At 39.2% G+C, this 14,826-nt stretch overlaps 1 protein-coding gene across 1 annotated transcript; it reads left to right on the plus strand.

Annotated features, from left to right (window-relative positions):
• The first annotated feature begins 7,463 nt into the window (after nt 1-7,463).
• Nucleotides 7,464-10,565, plus strand: LOC137410369 (uncharacterized). The gene has a single exon (XM_068095796.1). It carries the CDS (start codon nt 7,464-7,466, stop codon nt 10,563-10,565), a length of 3,102 nt encoding a protein of 1,033 aa, XP_067951897.1.
• Nucleotides 10,566-14,826: the final 4,261 nt, after the last annotated feature.

A 14,826-nucleotide genomic window follows, 5' to 3' on the forward strand; every position in this document is an offset into this window, starting at 1 on the left:
TATTACAAACGTCTGACAAAACTGAAAAATGTAAATTTCCAATTTCAACCAAACATGCTAGAAATGCTCCAATTGAGCTAATTAGCTTATTGTGAGAATATTACAAACGTCTGACAAAACTGAAAAATGTAAATTTCCAATTTCAACCAAACATGCTAGAAATGCTCAAATTGCGCAAATAAGCCTACTGTAAGAATTTTACAAACGTCTGACAAAACTGAAAAATGTAAATTTCTAATTTCAACCAAACATGCTAGAAATGCTCCAATTGAGCTAATTAGCTTATTGTGAGAATATTACAAACGTCTGACAAAACTGAAAAATGTAAATTTCCAATTTCAACCAAACATGCTAGAAATGCTCCAATTGAGCTAATTAGCTTATTGTGAGAATATTACAAACGTCTGACAAAACTGAAAAATGTAATTTTCCAATTTCAACCAAACATGCTAGAAATGCTCCAATTGAGCTAATTAGCTTATTGTGAGAATATTACAAACGTCTGACAAAACTGAAAAATGTAATTTTCCAATTTCAACCAAACATGCTAGAAATGCTCCAATTGAGCTAATTAGCTTATTGTGAGAATATTGCAATTGTCTGACAAAAGTGAAAAATGTAAATTTCCAATTTCAACCAAACATGTTAGAAATGCTCCAATTGAGCTAATTAGCTTATTGTGAGAATATTACAAACGTCTGACAACCCTGAAAAATGTAAATTTCCAATTTCAACCAAACATGCTAGAAATGCTCCAATTGCGCAAATAAGCCTACTGTAAGAATTTTACAAACGTCTGACAAAACTGAAAAATGTAAATTTCTAATTTCAACCAAACATGCTAGAAATGCTCCAATTGAGCTAATTAGCTTATTGTGAGAATATTACAAACGTCTGACAAAACTGAAAAATGTAAATTTCCAATTTCAACCAAACATGCTAGAAATGCTCCAATTGAGCTAATTAGCTTATTGTGAGAATATTACAAACGTCTGACAAAACTGAAAAATGTAAAATTCTAATTTCAACTAAACATGCTAGAAATGCTCCAATTGAGCTAATTAGCTTATTGTGAGAATATTGCAATTGTCTGACAAAAGTGAAAAATGTAAATTTCCAATTTCAACCAAACATGCTAGAAATGCTCCAATTGAGCTAATTAGCTTATTGTGAGAATATTGCAATTGTCTGACAAAAGTGAAAAATGTAAATTTCCAATTTCAACCAAACATGCTAGAAATGCTCCAATTGAGCTAATTAGCTTATTGTGAGAATATTACAAAGGTCTGACAAAAGTGAAAAATGTAAATTTCCAATTTCAACCAAACATGCTAGAAATGCTCCAATTGAGCTAATTAGCTTATTGTGAGAATATTGCAATTGTCTGACAAAAGTGAAAAATGTAAATTTCCAATTTCAACCAAACATGCTAGAAATGCTCCAATTGAGCTAATTAGCTTATTGTGAGAATATTACAAAGGTCTGACAAAAGTGAAAAATGTAAATTTCCAATTTCAACCAAACATGCTAGAAATGCTCCAATTGAGCTAATTAGCTTATTGTGAGAATATTACAAACGTCTGACAAAACTTAAAAATGTAAATTTCCAATTTCAACCAAACATGCTAGAAATGCTCCAATTGAGCTAATTAGTTTATTGTGAGAATATTACAAACGTCTGACAAAACTGAAAAATGTAAATTTCCAATTTCAACCAAACATGCTAGAAATGCTCCAATTGAGCTAATTAGCTTATTGTGAGAATATTACAAACGTCTGACAAAACTGAAAAATGTAATTTTCCAATTTCAACCAAACATGCTAGAAATGCTCCAATTGAGCTAATTAGCTTATTGTGAGAATATTACAAATGTCTGACAAAACTGAAAAATGTAAATTTCCAATTTCAACCAAACATGCTAGAAATGCTCCAATTGAGCTAATTAGCTTATTGTGAGAATATTACAAACGTCTGACAAAACTGAAAAATATAAATTTCCAATTTCAACCAAACATGCTAGAAATGCTCCAATTGAGCTAATTAGCTTATTGTGAGAATATTACAAACGTCTGACAAAACTGAAAAATGTAAATTTCCAATTTCAACCAAACATGCTAGAAATGCTCAAATTGCGCAAATAAGCCTACTGTAAGAATTTTACAAACGTCTGACAAAACTGAAAATTGTAAATTTCTAATTTCAACCAAACATGCTAGAAATGCTCCAATTGAGCTAATTAGCTTATTGTGAGAATATTACAAAGGTCTGACAAAACTGAAAAATGTAAATTTCCAATTTCAACCAAACATGCTAGAAATGCTCCAATTGAGCTAATTAGCTTATTGTGAGAATATTACAAACGTCTGACAAAACAGAAAAATGTAAAATTCTAATTTCAACCAAACATGCTAGAAATGCTCCAATTGAGCTAATTAGCTTATTGTGAGAATATTGCAATTGTCTGACAAAAGTGAAAAATGTAAATTTCCAATTTCAACCAAACATGCTAGAAATGCTCCAATTGAGCTAATTAGCTTATTGTGAGAATATTACAAAGGTCTGACAAAAGTGAAAAATGTAAATTTCCAATTTCAACCAAACATGCTAGAAATGCTCCAATTGAGCTAATTAGCTTATTGTGAGAATATTACAAACGTCTGACAAAACTGAAAAATGTAAATTTCCAATTTCAACCAAACATGCTAGAAATGCTCCAATTGAGCTAATTAGCTTATTGTGAGAATATTACAAACGTCTGACAAAACTGAAAAATGTAATTTTCCAAATTCAACCAAACATGCTAGAAATGCTCCAATTGAGCTAATTAGCTTATTGTGAGAATATTACAAACGTCTGACAAAACTGAAAAATGTAAATTTCCAATTTCAACCAAACATGCTAGAAATGCTCCAATTGAGCTAATTAGCTTATTGTGAGAATATTACAAACGTCTGACAAAACTGAAAAATGTAAATTTCCAATTTCAACCAAACATGCTAGAAATGCTCCAATTGAGCTAATTAGCTTATTGTGAGAATATTACAAACGTCTGACAAAACTGAAAAATGTAAATTTCCAATTTCAACCAAACATGCTAGAAATGCTCCAATTGAGCTAATTAGCTTATTGTGAGAATATTACAAACGTCTGACAAAACTGAAAAATGTAAATTTCCAATTTCAACCAAACATGCTAGAAATGCTCAAATTGCGCAAATAAGCCTACTGTAAGAATTTTACAAACGTCTGACAAAACTGAAAAATGTAAATTTCTAATTTCAACCAAACATGCTAGAAATGCTCCAATTGAGCTAATTAGCTTATTGTGAGAATATTACAAACGTCTGACAAAACTGAAAAATGTAAATTTCCAATTTCAACCAAACATGCTAGAAATGCTCCAATTGAGCTAATTAGCTTATTGTGAGAATATTACAAACGTCTGACAAAACTGAAAAATGTAATTTTCCAATTTCAACCAAACATGCTAGAAATGCTCCAATTGAGCTAATTAGCTTATTGTGAGAATATTACAAATGTCTGACAAAACTGAAAAATGTAAATTTCCAATTTCAACCAAACATGCTAGAAATGCTCCAATTGAGCTAATTAGCTTATTGTGAGAATATTACAAACGTCTGACAAAACTGAAAAATGTAAATTTCCAATTTCAACCAAACATGCTAGAAATGCTCAAATTGCGCAAATAAGCCTACTGTAAGAATTTTACAAACGTCTGACAAAACTGAAAAATGTAAATTTCCAATATCAACCAAACATGCTAGAAATGCTCCAATTGAGCTAATTAGCTTATTGTGAGAATATTGCAATTGTCTGACAAAAGTGAAAAATGCAAATTTCCAATTTCAACTAAACATGCTAGAAATGCTCCAATTGAGCTAATTAGCTTATTGTGAGAATATTACAAACGTCTGACCAAACTGAAAAATGTAAATTTCCAATTTCAACCAAACATGCTAGAAATGCTCCAATTGAGCTAATTAGCTTATTGTGAGAATATTGCAATTGTCTGACAAAACTGAAAAATGTAAATTTCCAATTTCAACCAAACATGCTAGAAATGCTCCAATTGAGCTAATTAGCTTATTGTGAGAATATTACAAACGTCTGACAAAACTGAAAAATGTAAATTTCCAATTTCAACCAAACATGCTAGAAATGCTCCAATTGAGCTAATTAGCTTATTGTGAGAATATTACAAACGTCTGACAAAACTGAAAAATGTAAATTTCTAATTTCAACTAAACATGCTAGAAATGCTCCAATTGAGCTAATTAGCTTATTGTGAGAATATTGCAATTGTCTGACAAAAGTGAAAAATGTAAATTTCCAATTTCAACCAAACATTCTAGAATTGCTCAAATTGAGCTAACTAGCTTATTGTGAGAATATTGCAATTGTCTGACAAAAGTGAAAAATGTAAATTTCCAATTTCAACCAAACATGCTAGAAATGCTCCAATTGAGCTAATTAGCTTATTGTGAGAATATTACAAAGGTCTGACAAAAGTGAAAAATGTAAATTTCCAATTTCAACCAAACATGCTAGAAATGCTCCAATTGAGCTAATTAGCTTATTGTGAGAATATTACAAACGTCTGACAAAACTGAAAAATGTAAATTTCCAATTTCAACCAAACATGCTAGAAATGCTCCAATTGAGCTAATTAGCTTATTGTGAGAATATTACAAACGTCTGACAAAACTGAAAAATGTAATTTTCCAATTTCAACCAAACATGCTAGAAATGCTCCAATTGAGCTAATTAGCTTATTGTGAGAATATTACAAATGTCTGACAAAACTGAAAAATGTAAATTTCCAATTTCAACCAAACATGCTAGAAATGCTCCAATTGAGCTAATTAGCTTATTGTGAGAATATTACAAACCTCTGACAAAACTGAAAAATGTAAATTTCCAATTTCAACCAAACATGCTAGAAATGCTCCAATTGAGCTAATTAGCTTTTTGTGAGAATATTACAAACGTCTAACAAAACTGAAAAATGTAAATTTCTAATTTCAACTAAACATGCTAGAAATGCTCCAATTGAGATAATTAGCTTATTGTGAGAATATTGCAATTGTCTGACAAAAGTGAAAAATGTAAATTTCCAATTTCAACCAAACATTCTAGAAATGCTCCAATTGAGCTAACTAGCTTATTGTGAGAATATTGCAATTGTCTGACAAAAGTGAAAAATGTAAATTTCCAATTTCAACCAAACATGCTAGAAATGCTCCAATTGAGCTAATTAGCTTATTGTGAGAATATTACAAAGGTCTGACAAAAGTGAAAAATGTAAATTTCCAATTTCAACCAAACATGCTAGAAATGCTCCAATTGAGCTAATTAGCTTATTGTGAGAATATTACAAACGTCTGACAAAACTTAAAAATGTAAATTTCCAATTTCAACCAAACATGCTAGAAATGCTCCAATTGAGCTAATTAGCTTATTGTGAGAATATTACAAACGTCTGACAAAACTGAAAAATGTAAATTTCCAATTTCAACCAAACATGCTAGAAATGCTCCAATTGAGCTAATTAGCTTATTGTGAGAATATTACAAACGTCTGACAAAACTGAAAAATGTAATTTTCCAATTTCAACCAAACATGCTAGAAATGCTCCAATTGAGCTAATTAGCTTATTGTGAGAATATTACAAATGTCTGACAAAACTGAAAAATGTAAATTTCCAATTTCAACCAAACATGCTAGAAATTCTCCAATTGAGCTAATTAGCTTATTGTGAGAATATTACAAACGTCTGACAAAACTGAAAAATGTAAATTTCCAATTTCAACCAAACATGCTAGAAATGCTCCAATTGAGCTAATTAGCTTATTGTGAGAATGTGAGTTAGTAGTCACGTGGTGCCCGCCGATAGCTCGGAAGGGTTCGTGGGCATGCGCCACCGGACGAGGCAGAACGGCCATGTTGTCATTGGGAATCCAAGCTCCGTTCGGGTAGCTTGCGACTCTGTGCTGTCGTTGCGAAAAAGGATTGTTAAGAGTCTTTCTGAGTCTTGGTGACTCGTGAGTAACCCTACTGGTGTAGTCTGGCACTACGGTGTTTTCTGGTAAAACGTGTAGGTGGAGTAAGGGTGACATAAGGGGAGGTTTTGGAGTGTCACGGCTGGCAGTCTGGTACTGCGTTATTTTTACTTAGTAACTTACAAGCTATTTCGGCATATATATTTGTATTTACTTTGCCTTGTTGTGAGGTGGTGCCACTCAGCTGGGCTGAGGTGAGCACGAGCGGGCCATGAGCGCGCCCGGGAGCAGCCAAAAGGCTGAGCCATCTACCGATGGCGGAGGTGGTCAGCCACCCGAGGGCGCCGCGGGCGCTGTAACAGTGCCGCTGGTTTTAGATGCCGCTTTTTTAGCGAATCTGATGAACCAGGCACGAGGGCCTATTTTAGAAAGGCTGAGCCGGCAGATGCAGCCATTTGCCGGTGATGGTGCGGTTGAGGTAACCGCATGGCTCTCGCAGTACGAGCGACTGTGTGAGTTGGAGCATATTGCTCCGTGCACGCTGATTGCGTACATGCTCGATGGCACTGCTGCCAGAGTGCATGGGCGCATGAGGGTGGGCGACGCATCCCAGTGGGATGTCGTGAAGGCAGTTTTGACTGCCGAGTACGCCATGCCTCGACAGGAGGCATGGCGTCGCTTTGTCAGCTGTCGACTCGAATCCGGGGAGACAGTTGACGTGTACCTGGACCGCTTGGAGCGGCTCGGCGGTAGACTGGGGGTTACGCTGGAGGACCTGGTTTTTAGGACCAAGTTCTATGAAGGGCTGCCCGAGTCACTCTACGAGTGGGCAGTTACGCACGATCAGGCGTATACTGCTGACTTTGGTTCAGTGCTGAACCGAGTGAGGGGAAAGTTGGTTTCCCGGAGAGCTGTTGAGGGTCGCCCCTCAACAATTAGCTCAGCGGCCAGTTCTGGTAACCGGCCGGCGACTGCTTCTCGCAAGCAGTTGGGGGCTGCTTCTAGCAAGCAGCCGGGAAGCAAAGACAGTTGCTTTCGATGTGGGGGTCCACACCGGGTGAAGGACTGCCCACGTATTAAGCGGCCTTCGTCTGGTACGGGGGCGAAAAAGACCTCTTCTGGCAAGAGGGTCGGGTGTTTCCGGTGCGGCAGCACGGAGCACTTTGTACGGGATTGTCCTGTACGGCCACCGCCTGGGGCGGCGGCAGGGCTCACGGAGGATGAGCCGGGTTTTCATCAGGAGGATGCAACTCGGGGCGCCGCATCCTCTCATATGGACACCGTGTAAGCCAGGCTTACGAGGGGTCCCATAACATCAGGGGGACCCGAGGTGGCGTTGGCGTGACAGGGGGAGGCTGGAGGTCACATGCAAGCAGTAAGAGTGTACTGCGGGACAGTCCTTGGCTGTCCGGGGCGACTGGCGAGCCTACGACGAGCAGTCGTATGCCGGTCGTTCGAGCAATTCTGAATGGTTGCGGTTTTCAGTGTCTGGTTGACACTGGAAGCGAGAGGACTCTGGTAAGTCCGCAGGTGTTGACAGGCTCTACCCGACTTAGGCCGAGCCACCCGCTGTTGACAGCGGATGGTAAGGCGTCTCATGTGAAGGGTCAGTGTCGGGTGGTCGTCGGTGTACAGGGACACTGTTTCGGCGTTACGGCACTCGTCATGAACAAGCTGTGCAATCTTGGGGTTGACTGCTTGCTGGGTGGCGACGTCATTGATCACATGGGAGGCGTCACTGTCCGTAGAGGAAGTGATGCGAAGTATTCGGTCAGGTGGGGGAAACCCTATCAGAACGGATGCTGTGGAGTACCTGCTGGGCAGGATACTGGGGCTGGCTGCGCATGCGGGGTGGCAGGGGTGGCACCGTTGTCGGGGTTGGGTGGTGATCTGGTGTCACTGCGAGTCGACGACCCCGATTTTGTTGCCACTTTTGCCCAAGGCCGATGGACCGTTAGCTGGCGGTGGTCCGGGGAATCTCCGAAAGGATTGCAGACCCGGGTCGCGGAGTACAAGTGTACTCGGGCACCTAACCTGCATGAGCGGTACTGTGCTGAAATTGAGAGCTGGATCTCAAAAGGTTGGTTGAAAAGGTGGAGTCGGCCCATTGAGGGTATTATCCCCCTTTTGGCTGTGTTCCAACCAACGAAGGATAAAGTGCGACCAGTCATGGACTACCGTGAGCTGAACGCGTTTGTCGAGAGTCACACGGGGGGTGACGCGGTCGCTGTGTGCGGCGAGAAAATCCGTAAGTGGAGACAGTTGCGTGGCAGACTTGGGGTAGTTGACCTCAAGTCCGCGTACCTACAAATCCATGTTTCGGAGGACCTGTGGAAATACCAGGTCGTGAAGTATAAGGGGGTCCCTTATGCGCTGACACGTTTAGGCTTCGGGCTTTCGTGTGCGCCTAGGATCATGACCAAAATCCTAGGCAAGGTTCTTTCGCTCGACGAGCGGGTTCGACGAGGGACTGACCACTATATCGACGATATAGTGGTGCAGGAGTCTGTGCTTGGCGTGGAGGAGCTGAGGAAGCACCTTGCTAAGTATGGACTGGTGACGAAAGAGCCGGAGAGCCTTGATGGAGGTCGGTTGTTGGGCATTTCTCTGAAAGGAAATGCTCGTGGACATTTGCAGATGTCGAGGGGAACTGCACTCTCTGAAATTCATCTTGAGCCAGCTGGGCTGACCAAGAGAGAGCTTTTCTCGTTTTGTGGCCGACTTGTCGGTCATTACCCAGTGGCTGGGTGGTTGCGGCCCTATTGCAGCTTCTTGAAGCGGCTGGGATGCAACGGAGCCTGGGATGCCCCTGTTGAAAAGGAGGTCAGCTCACTAGCTAGTGAGCTTTACACAAGGGTATGCCAGGAGGACCCTGTTAGGGGTCCGTGGCACGTAAGACCGGACGGTTCGGTCGTTGTGTGGACAGATGCTAGCTCTCTGGGCCTCGGTGTGGCAATCGAGGTTGATGGTAGCATTGTTGAGGATGCGTCGTGGCTGAGGAAGGAGTCAGACCATTCACACATCAATGTTGCCGAATTGGAAGCTGTGGGGCGAGGTGTTAACCTGGCTATTGCGTGGGGGTTCAAGACCTTCACCTTGGCGGTTGACTCTCTCACAGTTGTCAATTGGATGTCAAATACAATTGACGGGCGCAATCGTGTTCGCACGAAAAGTGCTGCAGAGATGCTGGTGAAGCGTCGGCTGGGGGTGATCCGTGATACGATCACCGAGTACGGCCTATCGGTCACTATGCGTCTTGTACCTACTGTGGAAAACAAGGCGGATAGGATGACGAGGGTGCCCAAGAAGTGGCTCGGGCATCGTGGGATGAGTGGAGGCGAGGCCGAGAGCATGGCTGCTGCCATCTTCACCGGCGAGACCCTCGGGGATGCTGTGTGGGCGGCTCATTTGCCTCACCATCTGGGTGTCGAGAGAACACTGTACCTTGCTCAGCAAGTACGCAGTGACTTGACACGGGAGCAGGTCAAACGCGAGCTGGCTGGCTGTGAGGCCTGTCAGCGCGTTGACCCGGCTCCGAGAGGTGAGAACCTCGTGGAAACAGGCAGCTTGGCTGTCGAGGGGAACTGGTGCCGGGTGGCCATAGACGTGACTCACTATGGCGGCCAGGTGTTCCTGTCCATGGTTGATTGCGGGCCGTCACGTTTCGCTATCTGGCGTCGCTTGCCAAGTGAGACGGCAGCGCACATCGTGGCTCAGTTACGCACGATCGTAATTGAGCGAGGGCCGTGTGACGAATTGTTAATGGACAATTCCATGGCGTTTAGGTCAGCAACTGTTGCACAGTTCGCTGACGAGTGGGGGATTTCTCTGAGATTTCGTGCCGCTTACGCCCCGAGTGGCAACGGAATCGTTGAGAGGAATCACCGGACAATCAAGAGGATTGCCGAGAGGGGAAGAATTAGCCCCGAGGAGGCGACGTTCTGGTATAATGTCACGCCTCGCAAGGGTACAGATGGGGGTTCGGTACCCTCGAATAATCTGTATCGATATGCATGGCGAGTGCCTTTTGACGTCAATCTACGTGGGTTAGATGAGGTCAGTCAAGGCAAGTTTGCTGTCGGCGATGAGGTGTGGGTGAAACCCTCGACTCCGTCGTGCACTAGGCAGTGGGCACCGGGAGTGATTACCGGAGTCGTTTCAAAGCACAACGTGTGCGTGGATGGCATGCCGAGGCATGTGAGGGATGTCCGCAAACGGCGGTTTGGCACTGACCGTAGTAGGGAAAACGGCATCCGTGAACTGGTCGAAGACGGCCGGCCTAATCTAGATAGATTACGCGGTTCTGCTGCTCCCCCACCGCCTCAGCTGCATCCCTGTGAGGTGGCCGAGGTCTCGGAGGGGGATGTGGAGGACGGTCCTCAGACTGCTGAGGATGAAGTTCAAAACATGGATGGTGAGCCTCAGACTGCTGGGGTTCCGTCCGGGGATTTAGATCCTGATGAACCTGAGCTTCAACCGTTAATGCTCAGGCGGTCGCAGCGAGAGCGACGGCGTCCCCAGTATTTGGATGACTATGAGGGATAGCTGGTAGCTTCTTAAAAGCTAGGGGAAATGTGAGTTAGTAGTCACGTGGTGCCCGCCGATAGCTCGGAAGGGTTCGTGGGCATGCGCCACCGGACGAGGCAGAACGGCCATGTTGTCATTGGGAATCCAAGCTCCGTTCGGGTAGCTTGCGACTCTGTGCTGTCGTTGCGAAAAAGGATTGTTAAGAGTCTTTCTGAGTCTTGGTGACTCGTGAGTAACCCTACTGGTGTAGTCTGGCACTACGGTGTTTTCTGGTAAAACGTGTAGGTGGAGTAAGGGTGACATAAGGGGAGGTTTTGGAGTGTCACGGCTGGCAGTCTGGTACTGCGTTATTTTTACTTAGTAACTTACAGAGAATATTGCAATTGTCTGACAAAAGTGAAAAATGTAAATTTCCAATTTTAACCAAACATGTTAGAAATGCTCCAATTGAGCTAATTAGCTTATTGTGAGAATATTACAAACGTCTGACAACCCTGAAAAATGTAAATTTCCAATTTCAACCAAACATGCTAGAAATGCTCCAATTGCGCAAATAAGCCTACTGTAAGAATTTTACAAACGTCTGACAAAACTGAAAAATGTAAATTTCTAATTTCAACCAAACATGCTAGAAATGCTCCAATTGAGCTAATTAGCTTATTGTGAGAATATTACAAACGTCTGACAAAACTGAAAAATGTAAATTTCCAATTTCAACCAAACATGCTAGAAATGCTCCAATTGAGCTAATTAGCTTATTGTGAGAATATTACAAACGTCTGACAAAACTGAAAAATGTAAAATTCTAATTTCAACTAAATATGCTAGAAATGCTCCAATTGAGCTAATTAGCTTATTGTGAGAATATTGCAATTGTCTGACAAAAGTGAAAAATGTAAATTTCCAATTTCAACCAAACATGCTAGAAATGCTCCAATTGAGCTAATTAGCTTATTGTGAGAATATTGCAATTGTCTGACAAAAGTGAAAAATGTAAATTTCCAATTTCAACCAAACATGCTAGAAATGCTCCAATTGAGCTAATTAGCTTATTGTGAGAATATTACAAAGGTCTGACAAAAGTGAAAAATGTAAATTTCCAATTTCAACCAAACATGCTAGAAATGCTCCAATTGAGCTAATTAGCTTATTGTGAGAATATTGCAATTGTCTGACAAAAGTGAAAAATGTAAATTTCCAATTTCAACCAAACATGCTAGAAATGCTCCAATTGAGCTAATTAGCTTATTGTGAGAATATTACAAAGGTCTGACAAAAGTGAAAAATGTAAATTTCCAATTTCAACCAAACATGCTAGAAATGCTCCAATTGAGCTAATTAGCTTATTGTGAGAATATTACAAACGTCTGACAAAACTTAAAAATGTAAATTTCCAATTTCAACCAAACATGCTAGAAATGCTCCAATTGAGCTAATTAGTTTATTGTGAGAATATTACAAACGTCTGACAAAACTGAAAAATGTAAATTTCCAATTTCAACCAAACATGCTAGAAATGCTCCAATTGAGCTAATTAGCTTATTGTGAGAATATTACAAACGTCTGACAAAACTGAAAAATGTAATTTTCCAATTTCAACCAAACATGCTAGAAATGCTCCAATTGAGCTAATTAGCTTATTGTGAGAATATTACAAATGTCTGACAAAACTGAAAAATGTAAATTTCCAATTTCAACCAAACATGCTAGAAATGCTCCAATTGAGCTAATTAGCTTATTGTGAGAATATTACAAACGTCTGACAAAACTGAAAAATATAAATTTCCAATTTCAACCAAACATGCTAGAAATGCTCCAATTGAGCTAATTAGCTTATTGTGAGAATATTACAAACGTCTGACAAAACTGAAAAATGTAAATTTCCAATTTCAACCAAACATGCTAGAAATGCTCAAATTGCGCAAATAAGCCTACTGTAAGAATTTTACAAACGTCTGACAAAACTGAAAATTGTAAATTTCTAATTTCAACCAAACATGCTAGAAATGCTCCAATTGAGCTAATTAGCTTATTGTGAGAATATTACAAAGGTCTGACAAAACTGAAAAATGTAAATTTCCAATTTCAACCAAACATGCTAGAAATGCTCCAATTGAGCTAATTAGCTTATTGTGAGAATATTACAAACGTCTGACAAAACAGAAAAATGTAAAATTCTAAATTCAACCAAACATGCTAGAAATGCTCCAATTGAGCTAATTAGCTTATTGTGAGAATATTGCAATTGTCTGACAAAAGTGAAAAATGTAAATTTCCAATTTCAACCAAACATGCTAGAAATGCTCCAATTGAGCTAATTAGCTTATTGTGAGAATATTGCAATTGTCTGACAAAAGTGAAAAATGTAAATTTCCAATTTCAACCAAACATGCTAGAAATGCTCCAATTGAGCTAATTAGCTTATTGTGAGAATATTACAAAGGTCTGACAAAAGTGAAAAATGTAAATTTCCAATTTCAACCAAACATGCTAGAAATGCTCCAATTGAGCTAATTAGCTTATTGTGAGAATATTACAAACGTCTGACAAAACTGAAAAATGTAAATTTCCAATTTCAACCAAACATGCTAGAAATGCTCCAATTGAGCTAATTAGCTTATTGTGAGAATATTACAAACGTCTGACAAAACTGAAAAATGTAATTTTCCAAATTCAACCAAACATGCTAGAAATGCTCCAATTGAGCTAATTAGCTTATTGTGAGAATATTACAAACGTCTGACAAAACTGAAAAATGTAAATTTCCAATTTCAACCAAACATGCTAGAAATGCTCCAATTGAGCTAATTAGCTTATTGTGAGAATATTACAAACGTCTGACAAAACTGAAAAATGTAAATTTCCAATTTCAACCAAACATGCTAGAAATGCTCCAATTGAGCTAATTAGCTTATTGTGAGAATATTACAAACGTCTGACAAAACTGAAAAATGTAAATTTCCAATTTCAACCAAACATGCTAGAAATGCTCCAATTGAGCTAATTAGCTTATTGTGAGAATATTACAAACGTCTGACAAAACTGAAAAATGTAAATTTCCAATTTCAACCAAACATGCTAGAAATGCTCAAATTGCGCAAATAAGCCTACTGTAAGAATTTTACAAACGTCTGACAAAACTGAAAAATGTAAATTTCTAATTTCAACCAAACATGCTAGAAATGCTCCAATTGAGCTAATTAGCTTATTGTGAGAATATTACAAACGTCTGACAAAACTGAAAAATGTAAATTTCCAATTTCAACCAAACATGCTAGAAATGCTCCAATTGAGCTAATTAGCTTATTGTGAGAATATTACAAACGTCTGACAAAACTGAAAAATGTAATTTTCCAATTTCAACCAAACATGCTAGAAATGCTCCAATTGAGCTAATTAGCTTATTGTGAGAATATTACAAATGTCTGACAAAACTGAAAAATGTAAATTTCCAATTTCAACCAAACATGCTAGAAATGCTCCAATTGAGCTAATTAGCTTATTGTGAGAATATTACAAACGTCTGACAAAACTGAAAAATGTAAATTTCCAATTTCAACCAAACATGCTAGAAATGCTCAAATTGCGCAAATAAGCCTACTGTAAGAATTTTACAAACGTCTGACAAAACTGAAAAATGTAAATTTCCAATATCAACCAAACATGCTAGAAATGCTCCAATTGAGCTAATTAGCTTATTGGGAGAATATTGCAATTGTCTGACAAAAGTGAAAAATGCAAATTTCCAATTTCAACTAAACATGCTAGAAATGCTCCAATTGAGCTAATTAGCTTATTGTGAGAATATTACAAACGTCTGACCAAACTGAAAAATGTAAATTTCCAATTTCAACCAAACATGCTAGAAATGCTCCAATTGAGCTAATTAGCTTATTGTGAGAATATTGCAATTGTCTGACAAAACTGAAAAATGTAAATTTCCAATTTCAACCAAACATGCTAGAAATGCTCCAATTGAGCTAATTAGCTTATTGTGAGAATATTACAAACGTCTGACAAAACTGAAAAATGTAAATTTCCAATTTCAACCAAACATGCTAGAAATGCTCCAATTGAGCTAATTAGCTTATTGTGAGAATATTACAAACGTCTGACAAAACTGAAAAATGTAAATTTCTAATTTCAACTAAACATGCTAGAAATGCTCCAATTGAGCTAATTAGCTTATTGTGAGAATATTGCAATTGTCTGACAAAAGTGAAAAATGTAAATTTCCAATTTCAACCAAACATTCTAGAATTGCTCAAATTGAGCTAAC

This window comes from Watersipora subatra, unplaced genomic scaffold (genome assembly GCF_963576615.1).
Source record: "Watersipora subatra unplaced genomic scaffold, tzWatSuba1.1 SCAFFOLD_30, whole genome shotgun sequence".
Lineage (NCBI taxonomy): Eukaryota > Metazoa > Bryozoa > Gymnolaemata > Cheilostomatida > Watersiporidae > Watersipora > Watersipora subatra.

What these genes read in the sequence shown, in the direction of transcription:
- LOC137410369 (XM_068095796.1), top strand. Translation starts at nt 7,464, where the DNA reads ATGCCGGTCGTTCGAGCAATTCTGAATGGTTGCGGTTTTCAGTGTCTG.